The sequence below is a fragment of the Trachurus japonicus genome, chromosome 14 (genome assembly GCF_045865225.1).
Source record: "Trachurus japonicus isolate A0001 chromosome 14, Traja_1.0".
Taxonomy (NCBI): Eukaryota; Metazoa; Chordata; class Actinopteri; order Carangiformes; family Carangidae; genus Trachurus; species Trachurus japonicus.
Window position 1 is genome coordinate 23,377,053 of NC_140920.1, and position 21,257 is coordinate 23,398,309.

General features: G+C 43.4%; 3 protein-coding genes across 3 annotated transcripts in view; all 3 read right to left on the bottom strand.

Annotated features, from left to right (window-relative positions):
- LOC146974761 (uncharacterized) overlaps window positions 1-10,203 on the bottom strand; it is a 31,480-nt gene extending 21,277 nt beyond the window's left edge. The window contains 8 exon segments of the mRNA XM_085798394.1: window positions 1,009-1,842; window positions 4,920-5,009; window positions 5,144-5,262; window positions 5,927-6,105; window positions 6,205-6,258; window positions 6,504-6,599; window positions 6,688-6,745; window positions 9,605-10,203. Of these exon segments, the coding sequence (XP_085654520.1) occupies window positions 1,009-1,842; window positions 4,920-5,009; window positions 5,144-5,262; window positions 5,927-6,105; window positions 6,205-6,258; window positions 6,504-6,599; window positions 6,688-6,745; window positions 9,605-9,708 (1,534 nt within the window). The 5' untranslated portion in view covers window positions 9,709-10,203.
- Window positions 10,204-13,419: 3,216 nt separating this feature from the next.
- On the bottom strand, window positions 13,420-15,844 carry fam89b (family with sequence similarity 89 member B). The gene is made up of 2 exons (XM_085798397.1): window positions 15,244-15,844; window positions 13,420-14,279 (listed from the first exon to the last, which is right to left on the bottom strand). The coding sequence occupies exons 1-2, from the start codon at window positions 15,574-15,576 to the stop codon at window positions 14,004-14,006; spliced, it is 609 nt and encodes a 202-aa protein (XP_085654523.1). The 5' UTR covers window positions 15,577-15,844; the 3' UTR covers window positions 13,420-14,003.
- A 338-nt stretch (window positions 15,845-16,182) lies between these two features.
- On the bottom strand, window positions 16,183-18,541 carry znrd2 (zinc ribbon domain containing 2). Its single transcript, XM_085798396.1, has 4 exons — window positions 18,499-18,541; window positions 17,907-18,058; window positions 17,726-17,810; window positions 16,183-17,603 (listed from the first exon to the last, which is right to left on the bottom strand). Exons 1-4 carry the CDS (start codon window positions 18,512-18,514, stop codon window positions 17,158-17,160), a joined length of 699 nt encoding a protein of 232 aa, XP_085654522.1. The 5' UTR covers window positions 18,515-18,541; the 3' UTR covers window positions 16,183-17,157.
- Window positions 18,542-21,257: the final 2,716 nt, after the last annotated feature.

Consider the following 21,257-nt stretch of genomic DNA (forward strand, 5'->3'; position numbering starts at 1 on the left):
GAAAGTTTAAGTGAAGTGAAAGTGAAGTAAAATGCCTGATTTCAAACTATTTGTGAACGCTTGCATGCTGTCAGGTTGTCTTGCGGGAGCAGGAAACGCTGCAGGAACCATCAGGCTCCAACTTGTGAGGTGTTTTGCCATTGGGGTCGGATTCAGCTCAGTTGTCTTTCGCAACAAATATGAACTGCTCCAGTTTGTTTAGGACCAGACTGAAGCAGTGAAGCAGTGATTGTTTTGGTCTGCACTGATTGTGGTCAATTACAATGTGATACCTGTTTTCACACCTGCTCAAATAAATCATACCAAAGAGGAAAACATACCAGAGTCCAGTTTAACGGACTAAAAAAACAGGTGTGAAAGCACCATTTACAATTTCCCAACCGCCTGGCCTTATGAATACACTGGCTTCATTAACGGGAAAGTTGGTTTTAATTAAAATAAGCAAGAACTAAAATAATCTAAGTGCTCTTCAACTGGGAAACAGTGAAACAATGGAAGTTTAACACATTAGTGTCATAGATCTTCTTAAAGCAGAAGTAAGCGATCCGGTCATTTTGGCTAAATTCCTGTCAGCAGATGCAGTTATCAGTCTCCGCCCTCGTCCCTACGTCACCACATTCACGCGCATCCCTTGGCTGCACACACAGAGAGGACCGCCCCTTTATGCCGTTCTCTCTCCTCATTGGATAAAGGTTGTAGGATACAAGGAAAGTTTTCTCCTGGGCTTACAGCAGAGCAGAGTGACTGACAGACCCGTGTTTCAGACCAAACACTCTATAGAAGTGATTGCTGTCGGAAGATAGAACTATTTAAGACTTATATTAACACAAACATTCCACTTACTTCTGCTTTAACAAAGTTCTTAAACAAAGTAATTTAGTGCATATGGTATTAAGTGTGTAACATGGATATAATTTATGTGGAGGCCAGATCTAACCGGATCATAACACATTAGTCAGTTAGTGGAGAGCATGCAGCATGCCTGTCTGCCAGCCGGCCTGGTGATACCTTTAGTCGAGTCTGACTGGAAGATTCTGGGCAGAGAGGGAGGTTGAGAGAGGGTCCGGGTGAATGGAGGGCGAGAGGACGGGGGCAAGGACGAAGGCAAGGGTGAGGGTGAGGGCTCTGAGGACAGGGTGGGCTTTGAGGAGGATTTGGAGGGAGGAGGCTGGGAGGCAGCAGAGATGGGCTTATGGGTCAGAGTGGTGAGAGAGGACATGTGAGGAGCAGCTAGAGATGATGTTGTGACAGTCTGGGTTGATAGAGGTGCAGGGGAAGGATGTTTGGGAGTTAAAGTCATGACACTAGTTACAGATGTACTGGTAGGTTTAAGGGACAGGTTGGAGGGGGTATTTAAATGTGTCGGTCCTTCATAGGTCAAAGGAGGATTTGAGGGAACTACTGAAGAAGAATCTACTGGGACCGAAGGTAAAGTAGACACAGGTTCAGAGCATTCCAAAGATGGAGGATTGGGGGAGGAGGAAGGGACGATTGTGGGCGTCTTGGAGGATTTGGGCGATGGAGGACTTGCAGGGGACACATCAGGGACAGGCAGGGCTGGGGGTGTGCTCTGGACTGAGGGCGCAGCTGCTGGGACCTGGGAGCTTGGAGGTTGTGGGTCAGGTAAAGCAGGAGGCTCAGCTGGAACAGGGTTGGTCAGTTGTTTATGCTTGGACCTGGGTGAGGGCTGAGGGGCGGGGCATTGGGCAGGCTGGGTCTCTGATTGGACAGAGGCAGCAGCGAAGGGGTGACGGGAACGACGGGGTGAGGGACGAGGAGCAATGGGAAGAGGAGGACGAGAGACAACAGCAGGACTGGGAGGAGCACCATCACGTCCAGAGGCTGATGGATAGATGGATAGATGGTTAGATGGATGGATGGATGGATGGATGGATGGATGGATGGATGGATGGATGGATGGATGGAAAGATGGTTGGATGGTTGGATGGATGGATGGATGGATGGATGGATGGATGGATGGATGGATGGATGGATGGATGGATGGATGGGTGGGTGGGTGGATGGATGGATGGATGGATGGATGGATGGATGGATGGATGGATGGATGGATGGATGGATGGATGGATGGATGGATGGATGGATGGATGGAAAGATGGTTGGATGGTTGGATGGATGGATGGATGGATGGATGGATGGATGGATGGATGGATGGATGGGTGGGTGGATGGATGGGTGGGTGGATGGATGGATGGATGATGGATGGATGGATGGATGGATGGATGGATGGATGGATGGATGGATGGATGGATGGATGGATGGATGGATGGATGGATGGATGGATGGTTGGATGGATGGATGGATGGATGGATGGATGGATGATGGATGGATGGATGGATGGATGGATGGTGTGACAGAATATTTTGCAGACAGACAAAAGAATGGCAAACACAGAGTGAAAAGGTCATGGCTTGAGAATGAAAAGTGGATTACTGCTGTTGTCATGAGGATCCTTTGTTAATCACATGACTCCTTTGTTTGAGAGAAACCACACACTAAATATGGAACTGTGATGAACTGTGATGAACCTTTTCATTATCATCTATTATCCATGCCTCCAGTTCATTCAACTCTATACAGCCATATTTGAAACTGGTAACCTCAGAGCTCAACCAACAAGTCCAACATGCTGTTTTGTTTCTGGATGAGTGAGTCACCAACACATCACAATGATTTTTCTTTTTTTCTTTTTTCGAAAGGACACACTACATGCACATGATAATACTTCTACTACTGTATATGGAGATGGAAGTAAATCTACTTTCCACTTCACTACATTTATCCCAAAATTGTTGTTACTGATCATTCATTCCCGCCGTAATTGGCAGAGTATCTTATGCAGCTTTTTCAATAAGAAAAAACCCTTCAAGTCATTTTAATCTGAAACATAATTATTTTCTTATAAATGGTGTAATAACGCTACGCAGGAATATTTAAAGCAGAAGTAAGTGATATATTTGTGTTAATATAAGTCTTAAATAGTTATATCTTCCGACAGCAATCACTTACATAGAGTGTTTGGTCTGAATCACGGGTCTGTCAGTCCCTCTGCTCTGCTCTGAGCCGAGGAGAAAACATTTATCGTATCCTACAGTTTTCATCCAATGAGGAGAGAGAACGGCATGCAGGGCTGTGTGTGCAGCCAAGGGACGCCGTGAATGTGGCGACGTAGGGACGAGGACTGTTATGGTGCGTTCAAGGAAACTCGTATTTTTCCGACCTGTGAAGTCGTACCAGTTCGATCTGGTACATAGACTGTACAAAAAGACGTACTGGTACGATTTCACGGGTCGGAAGTTACGAGTGGCCGTTATAGTGACTTTCACCGGTAAAACAGGTCGGAAAAACACGAGTGGGTTGCCTGGAACGCTACAAAGTCGTAAGTTGTGACTTGAAGCTGTAATTTATGATTTCAAAAGCCTGCCTGGAACGCAGCATTAGCGAAAACGACCGGATCACTCACTTCTGCTTTAACTATTTAATGTGAATAATTTATTTCAACACCTGTCTTTATTTTTTTCTTGTGTCAAGATACAGAGGATCCTTTCAGAATATTTCTTTAAAATTAAAACAGTTTGTAATTTTCTGACTGCACTGCAGTGTTTAAGGACTTACAGACCAACAGTATATACTGCAGTATTTAAGGGGCAAGTCTGTAGTCGGAATGCTTATTCAGCATTTTTAATGCATAACTTTTCCTTGTTACAGTAATTTTACATTGCTGTATTACTGTTTCTATTTAAGTACCTAATTTGCATTTTATTCACCGCTGGGCCTTAAAGCAGAAGTGAGTGATCCGGTCGTTTTCGCTAATGCTGCGTTCCAGGCAGGCTTTTGAAATCATAAATTACAGCTTCAAGTCACAACTTACGACTTTGTAGCGTTCCAGGCAACCCACTCGTGTTTTTCTGACCTGTTTTACCGGTGAAAGTCACTATAACGGCCACTCGTAACTTCCGACCCGAGAAATCGTACCAGTACGTCTTTTTGTACAGTCTATGTACCAGATCGAACTGGTACGACTTCACAGGTCGGAAAAAAACGAGTTTCCTTGAACGCACCATAACAGTCCTCGTCCCTACGTCGCCACATTCACGGCGTCCCTTGGCTGCACACACAGCCCTGCATGCCGTTCTCTCTCCTCATTGGATGAAAACTGTAGGATACGATAAATGTTTTCTCCTCGGCTCAGAGCAGAGCAGAGGGACTGACAGACCCGTGTTTCGGTCCAAACACTCTATGTAAGTGATTGCTGTCGGAAGATATAACTATTTAAGACTTATATTAACACAAATATATCACTTACTTCTGCTTTAATGTATTTTGCTTCTTGCATCTTTAAAAAATTTATATTTCAGTGTGGATGCTTATGTTAACAAAGGTGTCATAAAGCCATATGATAAATGCAGCAACTATATTTGAACAGGAAGGAACGTGTAATTTAATTTACTATCTAAATATAAACATCAGGGAGGAGCAGTGAGATCCAGAGTTATGGCCATCTGAGCTGCTGTTACACTTAATTTCCTCTTTACAGTCTCATATCTGTGGACATGATAACTCTGAATCATATCACAGTGGGAGCTTTTCATGGCTCCAGGAAATCTTCACTACATTTGAATACAAGTTGTCTTTAGCCTATCGTCACATGATTCACGCTTAATTTCTAGATAAGAAATACTGTATGTGGTATGCAAAGAACTTAGTTAGAAGAAGCTGTCCAGTCATGTGGGAAAGGACTGCAGAACAAATGACATGAATGTGTGAAGTACTGTTATATAAACTGAGACCTCTAATAACAAACAGAGGGAGAGAGAGAGCGCTCCTGTTTACACCATCTTTTCCCTGGGAGGAAGAGGTGATGACAGGAGAGAGTGAGAGCGAGAGGGAGAAGGAGCTACCTGAGGCTGGAAAAGTGGGTCCAGTGGAGTTTCGCTTGTCAGGTGGAGGGGGAGCAGGGCGATTTGGACGAATTAGAGTGTGTGGGACGACTGCAGCAGCCAGGAAAAAGAAAAGCAGGCGGGAATAAGAAGGAAATAAAGAGGGAAGAGGAGGAAGAAATGAGCTGAAGTATTTCACAGAGAAGATGAGAGAGAAAGAGCAGTGTCAGTATCAGTCTGCCCACCTGTAGCGGTGACTGACTTCTTGTCCTCATCCTCATCGCTCTCGTTGAAGTCGTCCAAGTTGCCGATGTCGGTGGGTTTGACGCTCATCAGGCTGGCCAGACTCTGCATGTCTTCATCACTGAGGAGGAGCAAGGACAAACTTCATACGGAAACTCCTCATGATGGATATCAAACATATTTAAAGGGACAGTTCAACATTTTGGCAAATTGGCCCATTGCCATAATCCCTATAGTTTTAGAAGTAGGTTTGTTATCTTTAATTGTCGGTGCAAGCTATTTTTAGAACGGTGGAGCAGAGCTGCGAGCTGCTCAGAGCTACGCTACGGAGGCTAATGGGATTTCTTGGTTTCCCTCATCAAACTCATCAAATACACAATCAAACAACTCCAAAACGCTCTCGTGGACAAGTTGTGACCTACACATTCACCACGTTATGAGATAATAACGGAACAATACGATGTTGTGAAAATGTTGAACTATCATTTTAAACTATTTACAACACAAATAGTCAGGGTTTTATTCATTTATAAGCCTCCAAAGTGGACTTATTCTCAGCTTCAGCTACACACAAAATTTACAGAAGAACCACTGGAGTTTATGTCCACTTTCAAGTGTGTGTCTAGAGCTGTAGTGTCTGGAATAAGCAGACAACATCGCAGTGGCGTTTCATCATCTTTAGGGAATAAACATGAGCAGCCGTCATCAATTAATACACAGACTTTAAAAAAACATTGCATCTTAACATACACCTGTGAGAGAAATAATAAAAAGCTAGGACTCACGTGGCTTTCCCCTCACGAACAAAGACACACAGCAACGACAGCTTGAGTGTGGCCTCCACCACTTTGACCGACAGCGGCTTCAGCTTCAGCGTCAGGTCCGTCTGGGTCGGCGTGGGACTGGCATACCGCTTCAGGTTGATGTCGGCCGAGGCCAGAACCTTACGATGGCCCTTATTCTCCTGAAAAACAAGCACTGACATTTACAGATTGAACTGTATTCTGTTGTTCCCACTTGTTGATTATAGTCTCTGATTCTTAAAGCAGGATGATTTACTTACACCCTCAAGGACAAAGGTCCACTCTTTGTCCTCAAACTCGTCAGCATTGGCCTCCTACAGATTAAAAAAATTCAACTTAATGAAACATCATCTCGAGACACTTTCCACACATTTTTTTTTATTGTGTATTATGTATTTTTTCGTATTTTTACTTTACACCACCTTGTTTTTTTTAAGTGCTCTAAAAATGAAGCTTTACTATCTTGCTTTACTCACTTACTCGTGACCTGTATTTATGAGTCTGCCAGCTGTCTGTGTAGTGTGTGTTCATAGTAAACAGTGTGTTTTGGTTTTGGTACCTTGAAGAGAGTAACAGAGATGTCGATGTTCTCAGGGACCGGCCACACCACCATGCCCTTGTAGGGATTCTTGATCCCAGGCTGCCAACTGTGGAGCTGCACAACAAACAAGACATTAACACACTCTCTCACTCTGTGTGTATGTGTGTGCTTGTGTAACTTTGTGCCATTTTAGTGGTTTTACCTTGGAACACATGCGTCTGTTCCTCCTGGTCCACACCACCCTCAGCTTGTCTGGTTGCCTACAGAAACACACAAACACAGATCAAAACACTCACACTTCACCTTTCCTGCTGACGCTACATGGCACTCACAGTTATTACACAACTACACACAGTTCATCTGAATAAAAGACAGGACTAAAAAAGGCTCTGAAATCCTTTTTTAACACTGGAAACTCTATAAATTCATCAGATAAAGTCTCTGAACAAAGTGAACATTATCCAAATGAGAAAACACAAGGTCTAACAGAAAGTCTTATGATGCTGCTGGATAAAATGCCTTGCAGTCAAAGATAAGGCACTGATGCGTGTGTGTGTGTGTGTGTGTGTGTGTGTGTGTACACATCTGTGAGTTTTTTTTTAAATCTTGTACCTACATTCATTTATCTATCTGTGTGTATTTATATAGGTGAAATAACATACACAGGAGCCCATTCATGTACTGTATATAGATTATGTGTGATCTACCTGTCGGTGTGTGTGTTCTATGTCAATGTTGTTAAACATATAAATATGTGGCTATTGTATTTCTCAGTCCTTTGCAGCACAGGACGTGAAACAGGAAGCGGCAGAGTCATGTGACCTGAGTTGATCTGAATGTGAGGCGTGCCTCTTGACAGGAAGAAGGAACCCCCTTTAACCATCAAACACACACACACACACACACACTGACACATTCAAATTTACACATGGACCCTAAATAATAGACCAGCACAGCATCCTCATGTTTACTCCTAATATGTCATCTAAAACCATTCAGCACCTGCAGATTGTTCTTTTGAACATTGATATTGATGGTTTATAGATATTGAAGTCCTAGCCTATCGGTGTATGAGATGGCTGTGTGTGTGTGTGTGTGTACATGTGTTTTGTGTGGTATGTGTGTTAGGGGGTCAGGAGTAGCATCAGAAATAGACTGACAGCAGCAGAGTGGGGTATCAGTGGGGAGAGAACAGCAGGAGGAGGAGGAAGGAGAAAGAAGAATAGTAAAAATAGGAGACATCAAAGACAAGTACAATGTAAAACACAGAGTTACATCTAGAGAGTGCAGTAACAATGGGCTGGTGGTGGAAGGCTGTGGCTGGTGATACACAGACAAACATTAGTGGCGTAATGCAGTTTAGTAACATGTAATTACTGTAGCTGATGGTGCAGCAGACAATGGTTTGTGATAAACATCAGCCTCCGCTGCGCTGAAATGTTCAAGTCTGAAAAAGTCCGGGATCAAATATCTGGTGACGCGCTGATACAGGCAGTAAAATGATCTAACTAACTCTCTCATGTTTATGTCACATGGGGTACTCCTGACGTTACATAAAAATAGTCCCATTACTAAATATTTAACTATGTTTGTGCCACTCGACTCTCTCTGACAGCAGCGTTTTATCATTTTTGTGTCATGTACAAACTGCTGGGCCTTCTTATCTCTGGCCTCCCGTGCATCTTCATTTCCGTTATCCTAAGACATTGACATCTCTCAGAAGGCCTCATTTTGGAGCCTAATTTAGAGGAGGAGGAGGAAGTAAATACAAAAGTACAGTTTCACTTTCAGCATACAGAGTTCTAACTGCACCTCAGAGGTTTGTGTGTGATGTATCTGTTTGTCTGATGTGTCTCTGAGAAAGCCTGTGGTCTCTAATCATAGCAGCAAATTAGAACAACCCACTACAACGCTCGTACACAAGCATGTAACTTGTGAGACCTTTTTTAACCTCACACGTGGACGAAAGAGTTCATTTTCCTCCACTGATGTTTGATGTGATCTTTACGTCTACTTTCATGTAGACAATCAGTAAGAGCAGAAAACCTCCTCTGTGGTATCAGACTTTGGATTCAGTCTGGTTTTCTGGGACCTCCCAATGGTGAAGGCTTATAAACCCTGATTTCATCACACTGTTAATGGGAGTTGTCCCTCTTTCTTAACCATTGTTTCTCTTCCCTTCTCGGTGTTACGACAACATGAGCTTCTCTGCTGCTGATCAAACTCTGAAACCTTTATTGACCAGGTTCTTCAGTCACTGAACGTTGTTCTGTGTTTCTTATCAAGCTGCTGACAAGTCTCCCACACAGTTATCCCTTCTTTTAATGTAATCTGGACAGATAAGAAGATGCCATGAGGGCCAAATTTACAAGTGAGTAAAGGTTTAAAGATACTTGCGACACCTACATGCATCTGCAGAGCCATGTGTACAATATTTTCATGGATTTAAAAGATAACTGAAAAAATATCATAAGTCATGTTAAAAGAAGAAACCCTCAACCCTAAAACTGAGCATATGTATTCTGCCTGTTTAGTGCTGAATGGGAGCATCTCCTGGTCAGCTACCAGCTGCTGTTCTGAGCAACAGGAAATTGCAAAAGTGGAGGAAAGCCTGTCCAGTGTGAGCTGCAGGATGAAGGGATTTTACTGCGCCTCTAAAAATGAAATAACAGCAAAACACGTGGGTGCTGAGTGCAGTGTTGTGGTTATTAAGCTAAATGATGTTGTAAAAACTGTGGATCACAGAGGCTCCAGCTGGGTGTCTGTATTTTCACAGCAGGCTAAGTAGGAAATGGTAAGACTACAGTAGGCTACAGACTGGTGAGTTTGTCAGTTTAAATGTCAGTTATTCTTCACGTGGACAAGTCCCTGTGCAAATTAGATCGATTCACTGATTGACGAGCCTACTTGATAGGCGGGGACGGGAATCGAACCGGCAATCCGGATCGATTACGCACACGAGGGACGCACTCATCATTGTAGCGGGAACACATGGTTGTCAATATAGGTCTATACGTTTTATTATATACACATAATACAGTACAGTGTCACTCAGAGTGTTGGTGATGTCTCAAAGTGACTCTCACAGTGACGGAAGTCAGACATGTCTCCTCACTCACCATTTCTTGGTGCACTCCAGACTCAGTTCCTGGTAGCAGGCGACGAACTGAAACTTTGAAGCCTTCTTCCCGACCCGCTGCAGTCTCTTCCACACCGAGGTCATGACTGCCTCAGGGAGAAGCACAGCTCCACACACCGGGGGGAGACAGAGGTGAAGTCAAACACACTCCTACGCGCAGCAATAATCCAACTTTGTGCTTCTGCTCCTTAAATGGTCCTCTTCTTCTTCTTCTTCTTCTTCTCTTTCTCCTTCCTCTGCTGCTGCTGCTGCTGCTGCTGATGATGATGATGATGATGAACCTCACACAAGCTGAAACTTGCGCACATTTGCAGTAAGGAGGTGAATCACCTTCAGATTGGCATAAATAAAAAAATAAAAGATGTCGCCATGCAGAGAAAAGACAGAGCTGTAAACAGAAGTGACAATTAGTCCATCAGCAAAGAGGAACCGATTCCGCCCTGCTCATTGTCTCTCACACGGGCAAGAAAACGCCTCATGTGGAGCTGAAGTTCAACCAAACAACTGCACTGACAACTTCTCTCTCTCTCTTTCTCTCTGGCTGTGATCCACAAGCAGCTTAGTCAAGCCTGGAGGAGGAGGAGGAGGAGGAGGAGGAGGAGAAGGTGGGGGGGCAGTGCTGGTTGTTGTAATATAGTCCTGCTGCCTGTAGAATGAGTTCACCCTCCCTCTTTCCCTCAGTGACAGCAGCCAGTGACACACACACATAGGCTACAGGGTGAGGCGGAATATGCAAAGAAGTGCCCGCTGGTGATGCAGCACTATGCAAAGTTCAGTAGAAGCACAGTGTGTGGAGGTACTGAGGTAACAGTGTTCAGTCCTACTCCTCCTACCTGTAGACTTTGATCCTGGCTGTCTGTGTCACTGCAGCTGTCTTATCAGCTGGTTGACTAGTTCACTGTACACTCTATCCTGTCTGTCTCTTCCTACAGGCTGTCAGCTTTGAGTGTCTGTGTTTTTATAAAATAACAATTTCTGAGCTCATAGTCACTTCCTGAGTCCCAGCTGCGTCATGCACAGTCCTCTCCAGAAAAGTGTGTTTCATCCCAGTTAATTACAGAGGAATAGTTTCCATGGAGAGAAGCATGGAAGGCAAACCAACTCCTGTCTCTCTGTGTGTGTGTGTGTGTGTGTGTGTGTGTGTGTGTGTGTGTGTGTGTCTATGTTCAAGCTAGGTCAAGGCACAGGGATTTTCCTCAGTGAGAGCAGCGGTGTATTTTTAGGTGGGGGAACAGGGCAGCATGGATGGACGGAGGCAGCTGCTGGTGGTGGAGGAGAGGGACACTCTCTCATGACTCAGAGTTGAGCTAATATTACACTGTGGGTCCAGTATTCACAGGGGCATTATTGCTCTAAGTACACTTCCCTCCCTAAACATGCACACACACCGAACAACATGTGATGCTCCTCCCCACCCCGACTTTAGGCTACTTACTGCTACTTACCGCTTCCTCTCTTCCTCATGGACAGATCTGATCAATACACCAACGATTTTACAACATATTTTACACTTTTAATCCAACACTTACCCATGAATAGTTAAAGGATAGTTCACCCAAAATTCAAATTTCACTCATTATCTACTCACCCTCATGTCGACTATAAGAGCTGTGAGAATTCTCAGAGTCCTCCGTCCCTTCTCTGAGTTACGGGGGGTCCGCACAGCAGTATTTGTCCAAATAATGGTTGTCAATGGATACCAACCCTCTTCGTCCAAAAAGACACACCAAAAAACATCCAAATACCTCCATACTGCTCGTCTGTAATGTCCCTCTTGTATTGAAGCCCCGACATGAGAAATTGTTCCGCAGGTCAGTGCAAATCACGCAAGATTTGCACTGACACAAGAAGAGCAGTGAACCGAGACACTGGGAGCTTCCGCTACAAACAAGCTTAAAATATAGACTTATTTAATTTTTTTCGGAACAATTTCTCATGTCAGGCTCTCAATACAAGAGGGACATTACAGACGAGCAGTATGGAGGTATTTGGATGATTTTTGGTGTGTCTTTTTGGACGAAGAAAGTTGGTATCCCATTGACAACCATTATTATGGACAAATACTGCTGTGCGGAACCCCCCCGTAACTCAGAGAAGGAACGGAGGCCTCTGAAAATTCTCACAGCTCTTAGTTGACATGAGGGTGAGTAGATAATGAGTGAAATTTGAATTTTGGGTGAACTATCACTTTAACAGGAGTATTTGATTATTTTCCCAACTTTGGGGGCATTTCCTCACTTTAAATACTGATCTTGCCATGCATTGTGTTCCAGAGGAAGCTTCCCCACAAACACCTTTTTGTCCTTCCCACGTCACATCCAGTCAAATGTCTATTTACTTTAATAATAATCACACTCTGTTGAGCAGCAGATCTTACCATAACTGTGGGGGTGTGATTATATCAGGAATAACTGGGCACAAAATAGACGGATTGAAACCAGAATTAACAAGAAGTAGAAATAAAAAGGTGCAAAGGTAAAGTGATGAAAGAAAGAACCAGATTTTCATGCATTGTGATGGATCAGATGGGCACACACCCAGACTGACAGAGCCACAGACAGGCAGATATATTCTAACTATATCCTCAACACATGTTGATTATAAATAGAGAGCAGCATGAGATTTTCTACTCCCCTTCACTCCTGCTGTCTCCACAGCAAATGGTTTTTCCCCACACTGCTGCCTCTGACCCCAGAGGAGGAGGAGGAGATAGTGATCTGCTAACTGGGGACAGTGTGTCCCCTGTTGGTCATGTTCTGCAATGCCATCCACTGAGTTATCACCCTGTGCATGTATGTGCTATACAGTGTAGTTTTATATTATGATTAATGTACAAAAAAGTCATTTAGTTGTTTATAAAACTGTAACATAACTGTTTTGACACATAAAGTAAATGAGACTGTGAGACCATTTCAGTGCCCTTTTATTTCTTAACATACAGGGTGTGATAGTCCTATGCCCCATCCTAAAGCCTACATGTGATGGGAAGACTGAACTGATAAATATTGCATCAAAGACTTAGGTGCACTTAAAGGGAGATAGCAGGTTTATTGACGTGGGGCTGTGCGAGGTCGTCATGCTTACTTGGTACATTAGCTGCAGTAGATTCTGCTCAGCTCGTTCCCAGGTAGGAAACCTGACAGGAAGCACCTGGCAGACTGACAGAACGATGCGCCGCTGTGCATGGAGGCGCCTGAAAAAGCTCCCACCTGCAGGTCAGCTGAGTGAATCAGAAAGCAGCAGCGTGATGTAGTGCACTCCATCAGTGCACTTGTGCACATAGGAATGGTAACCTAGCAGTTTCAAATAAAGTAGTGTCAATGGAAAGTGCAGTTTTAAAGGGAAGATAAAGTGTTGAGAAATATTCTACATGAAACCTGTAGACATGTTTTGGTTTGTGTTTTTAACATGTTTTTTATGCATGACTACTTCACACAACCTGGTGTTAAAAAACCTGAACTATCCATTTAAACAAGGAAGAAAATACTAAAAAAAAGCACAATTTATGAGCAGCTAATGACGGTGTAATACGTCTGGATACAAGACTTCAGAGCAGAATCCCATTATAGTTCATCTTTAGCCTTGTGTCTTGACAGAAAATGACAGTTTGCTATCATTGTTTTTTTCTGACTATATGTAATTGTTTTCCAGCAGTTCACACACACTTTTAGAGACAACCAAGAGTCATCTGAGAGACGTCTGTGTCTTTGGTTTGGATGATTTTTCAAATAAGAGAGAAGTCAATAACAATTAAACAACATTTCCCAGAACATTCTTTGTAGGAAACAATCAATGTGCAAACTGTGTCAAAGGCTCAAGGATTTACAGTCTATCATCTATTATACATGATAAACAGGATATAGATTATTGATCAACGCCGCCTCTGTTCTTGAGTCAAGACACTAAATGGTGAAGAATACTGTGTGAGATACTCACTGTACAGCCTGAAATCATCACAAAACCACAAATAGTCATTAGATCAATTACAACTGGGACCCATATAGTCAGCTTTATACTTGTGGAAGAACTGTACTGTACAGTTCAGTTTCTCACTCAAAACAATAAACAAGACACATTGAAGCTTAACTCAAACCTGCAGTGGAGCAACAACTTGGTCCAATGTCAATGGAAAGGCCACAAACACAGTATATCACTGCTCTTACAATAAGCTGTGAAAAATCCAAATACTTTGTTGAAGAAGTGTCAGAAAGAGGCAGACAGTGATTTTGCAGTGTAAAAAAATGTAAGCGGATAAGACTATGTGCTGGACATAATAGCATACTGTAGAAGCCAGTGTAAATGGAGCCTAAAGGCACAGTAAGTGAGACCAGCGGTGACAAAATACCTCCACAGTGTTTAGTTCATGGAGCGTTTGTCTGTCAGGGAATATGAAAGGAGTCTTTGATCCACTGGTCTCTGGAGTTGCTGCTGGGCGGTGGCAGAGACAAGGACGACGAAGACGACGAAGGCTGCGAGAGAACGACGGTCTCCTCGTCATCCGCCTCCTCGACTTCATCCTCCTCCTCTTCCTCCTCCTCAGAGTATCCGTTGTCAGCACCGAAGGAGGCGAGGGAGGCGCCCTTGTACTCCTGGATGGCCTCGTGCAGAGACCACAGCTGGCACAGCAGAGACATGTCGAGCTGTCGCAGACCCACCTGTCACACACAAAGACATCACATTTGCCTAGGAAACAGTAGATTGATAGAAATAACAGTGGCTACTGAGCATCTCCATTGTGGTCCTTGCTACTTTCTCATGTTTTGCTTGGTTATGTGGCCAGTTAGTATCGTGGCCCTGAGAGCCCAGTGCACTGCAGGAAAGAACGTTCAAAGACACAACTGTGCTACAAATTCAGAAAATAACTTAATTTATATCAGTTTGTATTGACTCAGTTTGACAACATGTGCACAAAAACTCACACTATGTAGCAGAATCATGATAACATTAAAATTAAGTAAACAAATTCACCTTATTTGAGACACGTGTGCTGCAAAGACTCACAACACAAGTGTTTCCAGGGACACAAAAAAGTGACAAAGCAGGGTAAAGACGCAAGCAAAGCAAACAGTACTTTCACAACAAGTTAGGAAGATGGCTATACCTGTTAGTTGTGTTTGAATCAAGGTGAGTTTGTTGGGGTTCTTTTTATAATGTCAACACTGAGGAATTATCTGTTTTTAAACTTGTGTTTTTACATAGTTGTAAAAATTCTGTTTTATACTGTTTCTCTATTCCGCCTTTTATACTTTACTTATTTTATATGTTTGCTTTCAATGCTTATTTTATTTCTAGGCACATAATAATAACCTCTCTGTATAATAATGTGCTGTACAAATACATTTGCCTTGTATTGCCTTTTAACTCCACAACATTTATTTGATGGACTGGTATCAGTAGTTGCCTCTTAAAATAAGAGGTTTCTAAGAAACAGATGATAAACTTATTAAACTCAACACATTGATGAACTAGTTTCATTATAACAAAGCATTTTTACATTGGTGTAGTAGTAGAAACTTCTCCCAGCGTTGTTCTGATGACAACGGAGCAAACTATATCCACTGATGAGAAATTAAAAGCCTAACCGCAAGATTTCAGTCTGCACAGGACAAAGCTCCTCACCATCTCTTTCCGCAGCAGCGCCAGAGCCGCGTCCAGTCCGCCCGGTTTGCTGTGACCGCGCGGCGCGTCGCCGCCGCTGATGTCGGCCTGGATGCGCGCTCTCTTGCTATGCACCCTCTCGATGTCCCGCCACGACCCGCCGCTGGAGTTGAGGATGCCGCTCAGGCCTTTGGGCAGCGGCGGCAGCCCCTCCACCGTGAAGACCCCCCCCACCGGACCGTCCGCCGCGCTGCACCCGCTCCCGTTCATCACGACGCGGCACGGAGTGGAGTCAGCGGGGCACGCACCGGCGCAGCTTCTGCAGGAAAGCGTGATGACTGGGAAAATGCTCATACACAGTGAGAATGCGTTACCGCCGCCTCACCACCACCTACGGGTGCTGAGCAGGTTCTCCCCCCGCTGCTGCACACGGGGGTCCGGGAGGCTGCAGGTCGTGATGCGGTCCTGCTGTGTGGAGGCGGTCTGGCTACAGTAGACGCAGTGAATGCTGGGTTAAAGTCATGCTTCCTGGCTTTGTTGTGTTTCCTCTCCTGTGCGTGGGAGTTCACCGACAGGCTCCGGCCAGCTCCGCCCGGTAGTGACAGATCCACGCCCCGCCCCGGTACAAAGGAGACCGTCTGTGCTGCGATCGATTAAAACTGGATCCATCATGAGCTACCATTTAGACATTTTCAAAACACAAAGAGATGAATCTCTAAACAAGCCCATAAATAGTCACAGTGCTGGACTGTTGATTTACCCTCATCACAGAAACTGAAATGTCCCACACCAGTGAAGCCTGCGGGCAGAAATCTTGCAGATATAAGTGCAATTCATGTGGCACATTAAAAAAAACACATTATATAGGTGAAACTGGCAATATCGCATTCTCTATTAAACGTCTAACATTTTTTGTTTCAATTGGCGCCCTCTTGTGGAAAGAAAAACCAAATGCAGAAATCCTGAACAGGCAAAGTTTTATTCAGGTACATCCTGTATTTAGAAAACTCTGACAGCCTTGAACAACACTGAAGCTTGCTTTTTCTAACATGAAGTGCCATCTACCGGTGTACAGTGCACAGTTTATTTCCTCTTGATGTTTCCAAAGAGTGAGAAACCACAAATCTGCCCCCTGATAATTGTCCTGTCTCATCCGAGCATCACTGTGTCAACTGACCACCGCTACCATCATGCATCAAATATATTTACAATAAAAACCTAAGAACTGTCAGCACACAATGACGAGCTTTATACCACCAGAGAGCGTCAGACTGAGCAGCAAAAGGGAACGTGTTCCTGCCTGTGTGAAGAAGCAGGGTCAGATTAGAGGACTGGTGTGTTTCACAACATACCAACATGCTATACAATTTAACTGATGACTTACATTCTAGTGGCATGTTGTACATCAGCACAGACACACACAATCACACAGGAATGTGTGCACAGGGATTTTAGCTTGAAGTTCAATGTTGTGATTTGCAGTCAGGAAATAATGGATTGTGTCTATTCTGAATTAGCCAGAGCTAGCCAAACAATGCAGATATGTTGGCATTATTTTTCTGTATATAGATTAAGCCCTATTTATCAGAAGGTTTAAACTTAATACCGACAACTGAAGAACTTTGATTTGAGAAATGAAGATGTACTTATTATTGTAATCATAAATTATAAGTCAGATAAACATATCAAGAAAGCATGTAACAAGATATTTCTACCAGCGGCATAGTTATGTTAACCCAACCTAGTAACCTGTGCACTGTTGACACTTTAATCCCATATCAAGTGCATTTTCGGATCAATATTGAATTCAGCTCTACACAGGGACTCAGTCCAAGAGAGATGCCGCGAAAGCAGCAAAACGGAGTCAGTATTCCAAGACAGTGGCAAATAGAAACAGCGTCCCATGATTCCATGGTTTCAGCCAGCCCGCGATGGTTACTGGCTGAGCTCCTTGAGGCTGCGCAGTGAATTGGCACAGCTGGTGATGAGGCTGCAGAGCTGGATGCTCGCCTCTAGGGAGGCCGAGCTCTGTAGCTGGGTGGTGGCCCAACGGAGTTTGGTTAGAACGGCTTCCTCGGCCTCTTCTAACACAGGCTGGAGGGCGGGGCTCTGTGGACAAACTGGGGGACGAGCGGGCGCCATGGCCGCGGCGGAGGGAGGAACTGGAGGAGCGGGGACAGCGGGCGGAGGCAGCAAGGCTCTCCCTCCTGCAGCAGCACCCTCGCAGTGCTCAGGTCTGGGCTGAGGGACCAGCCCACTTGCACTGCTGCTGCTGCTGCTGCTGAGGCCTCCGTTGTGTTCGGGGGCCGGGGACGGTGCGGGGGGCTGGGATGCAAGCTGCCTTTCTCTCACCTGGGACAACGCTGCCTGTGCATTAAGAGCTGAAAGGAGCGGAGATGGGAAGAGAGGGAGACATAGGAACAAGAGCACATACAATTTACAAGAGGCACAAATTGAGATGAACAATGATGGTAAATGTGTGTGTTCTTGTGTGTATATATACCAGGGTTGTCCTTGTCAACATCAGAGTCCAGCTCCTGACATGAAACACAGTAGTTTTTTTGCTGTCTGTCCTGGAGAAGAATAGTCTGGAGACAGAAAACAGACGTTATATCACTCCTCCTCCTCTACATTATCAGTGCGCTGCCACCTTCAAAGATAAAAATAACAGTCGCTCCACTCACCCCACACACATCACAGCACTCTCCCAGCATCTTGTATCCTTTGAGCAGGTAGTCTCCCATCAGCTTGCTGATTTTGTCTTGTCGCTCCCTACGAGCCTGGATCACCTTCATCTCTGCCTCTGTCGGAGGCTCCCACTCAAAGTCCTCGTCGTCTGAGTGAGTAACAAAGTGCTGGTTTAATTCAACTGGTCTGCACCTACACAGATGCTGAGCTACAGTGTTACCCTCGTACAACTTAGCGTTTCTCTCCGATACAAAACAGACTAATTGTTGCCACTCATCCTGTTATATTCATTAGGTTTTGTAATATTTCTGTACGTCGTAAATAATGAATTCTCTGGTTTAGGATGTACTGTTTTTAAAACGTGATTAGCAGCAGCCACTGTGCTCTGCTACGAAGTTAGACGAGACAGCTAGCAAAGCAGCCGGCTAACGTCTGGCTCGCGGCATGTACGTGACGGCGGCGATAAATGTTGGTTAAAGCAAATTCAATTACACTCTGAACTACCGCGTTTTCTTGCGCCACAGCGCTGCTTTATGAGCAACAGAATAAGCAAATACGAGAAATGTCAAAGTTAGCAAGTTCACATACCTCCATTCAAAGCCATGTTGCTCCACTGCTACACGTTGTGCGCGATGACGTCACGTCGCCGTCTTCTTCGTCGCTGTTTCACAGAGGGACATTTGAGCGGAAGCTGCTGAGGACCCCTGCTGGCGGGAAACTCAACATACAACATTACATTTACCAACTCAGACTGCATAGTCCAGTCATTAAAATTATTAAAAAAGGTTGAACAAATTGCAACAGAAGCAAACTCAACTGATTTTGTATCCTCAATATGTCCTGAGTGAGGGAAAAAAAAGCCCCGAAGAATCCCATTAGGGGAAAGTTTCGAAAAAGACCCAAATATATCCCAATACGCCTAGGCTATTCATTATTTTTCTCATGTGAATAGGGTAAAATTTTTAACCTTTAGATATCTCCATGAAAATTACTGAGTTTATTACTTACATTAAGACAAACAAAAAATGTATTCCAAGTTTTTTGAATTTCTTTGTTAACATGGGCAAATTTGCATGAATATGCATAAATTCCACCGTTTTGACGGCACATAAAGGTGCTGTGGTGGTACCAGCATGAAAATTGGAATGAGTTGACTCGTGAGGTCAGCCAACAACAATTAACTTTAAATGTCTGAGACAAAGCCATTACGTATGGCTAATTTGCATACATACAACACCTGATCTAAACATTGGGTATAGCAGGTGAAAATGTCTTGTTCAGTCTTGTTAACATATTACAGTTAAAAAACTTAATATTAAGGTCTGAATGGAACCCATTTGGGCTATCAGGTGTTGTATGTATGCAACCATACATAATTGGATTGTGCACTGTTTGCTCATACCTGCTCTACTAGGATGTAGCTATCTTGAAAAATTGCAGTCACCTTGAAATTTAAAGTGATTTCTTGTCAGCTGACCGATGGAGTCAACTCATTCCAATTTTCATGCTGGTAGCCTACCACCACAGCACCTTACATGTGCCGTCAAAACGGTGGAATTTATGCAAATTTGCTCATGTTAACAAAGAATTTCAAAAAACGTGTAATACATTTTTTGTTTGTCTTAATGTAAGTAATCAACTCAGTAATTTTCATGGATATCTGATATCTGAAGGTTAAAAATTTTACCCTATTCACGTGAGAAAAATAATTAATAGGCGTATAAATGGGATATATTTGGGTCTTTTTCGAAACTTTCCCCTAATTTCTTTCTTCTTTCTTCAGGGCTTTTTTTCCCTCACTCAGGACATGTTGAGGATACAAAATCAGTTGAGTTTGCTTCTGTTGCAATTTGTTCAACGTTGACCCCTTTTTTGGCCTAAAATTACTGGACTAACAGTGTCTATATGCTATGCAGGTGAGGGACATGGCCCACCCACTCACTTTTACCATCTTTAATTGAGCTCATCTGTTTGTTAACTCGGTGGCATCTCAGATCTCTTCTCAATCGCCCATCGGCATAAACTAAGTCACAGACGTTTAATAGAGAATTTTAATTGTATCAGGTTATTTATCAACTTAGCATGATCAGTCAGGGACAAAAATCAAAATGTGCATCCCTAAAAGGAGTTCTTCAAAATGTGTTCACCTGGCTTTAAAGCCATTAGGCTATTACGTTTTTCTGGAGCATTGAGCTTAATTGAAGGGCTGAAATGACATCTATCTAAATCAAATATTCTATTAATTTATTGTGTTAAAATATGTTGAAATTTATTAAAGGCCCTATCATTGTTTTTTCTACAGATCATCACATGGTGCTATTTCCTTCTGAGTTTCATAAAATGTCTTTGTGTTTGCCTGATTCCTGTTCTGTTGCCTGTCTTTAATAATGGTGCTGTTTTCTTTTGCTTCCCTATAATTAAATTCCCATTGTGTCTTTTTTTTTTTTTTGCTATAGCCAAACAAAACCATTGTGCAATTTCATTCCCTTTTATTCCCCCATGAGCAGGAGCCATATGTGAGCATGATATGTTCACACTTTATTTATTTCACAATATATTGATTCATTATGTTTTGTCTGCTCTTGGGTGAGACTGGCTATAGTGATAGTAGTTAATGTTGAACCCAAAGTGGCCTTCCACTTGTGATATCTATCGTATCAACTGTATGAACTTCCTTTATTATGTTTAAAACCAACAAACAATCAACTATAGGACACCAGCAAAATGATGAGACAGGGGGGGGAAAAACTGCATCGCACAAAAAACAGTTTTTAAAGTTATTTTATTGTATTTTGGATAACTTGACTTAGCCACTCCAAAACAGAAGCTGGTACATTTCACAGAAAGAAAAAATATACAGGTGAGTGACTCACTTTCATCCAAAGCACATTGGCTTTATGGGCTTCAAACTGATTTCCCATCTCCCCCCTTCGAACTTTGAAGTTGGGTGGAAAGGACTTTTATTTCTATGGAACTAAATATTGAAGACTATTTTGCAGGGTGAATACTTCCTCTACAGCTAAAAGATACAAATTAACCAACAAAAACAAAGACAACAGAATGTGTGAGGGGGGTGATGTTACATCCGCATGAATGTCCTCTATGCTGAAAAGACCCTTTCACTTCTCTCCAGGTGTGTGGTTATCTTGTTTGTTTGTTTTTTGTCATCCTCATTCTTCGTCCTTCGTTGTATTGCACCTCCTTGAGTTTTCATCCTTTAGGTGGGTTTCTTTTCAACCTCCAGGGTAACGTCCTCTCTAAAAACAAGTAAAGAGAGGTTTGCAACTAATGCACTAATGGACAAAACATTGCACATAAAATTGTCACATGAATTTAAAAATCCACAT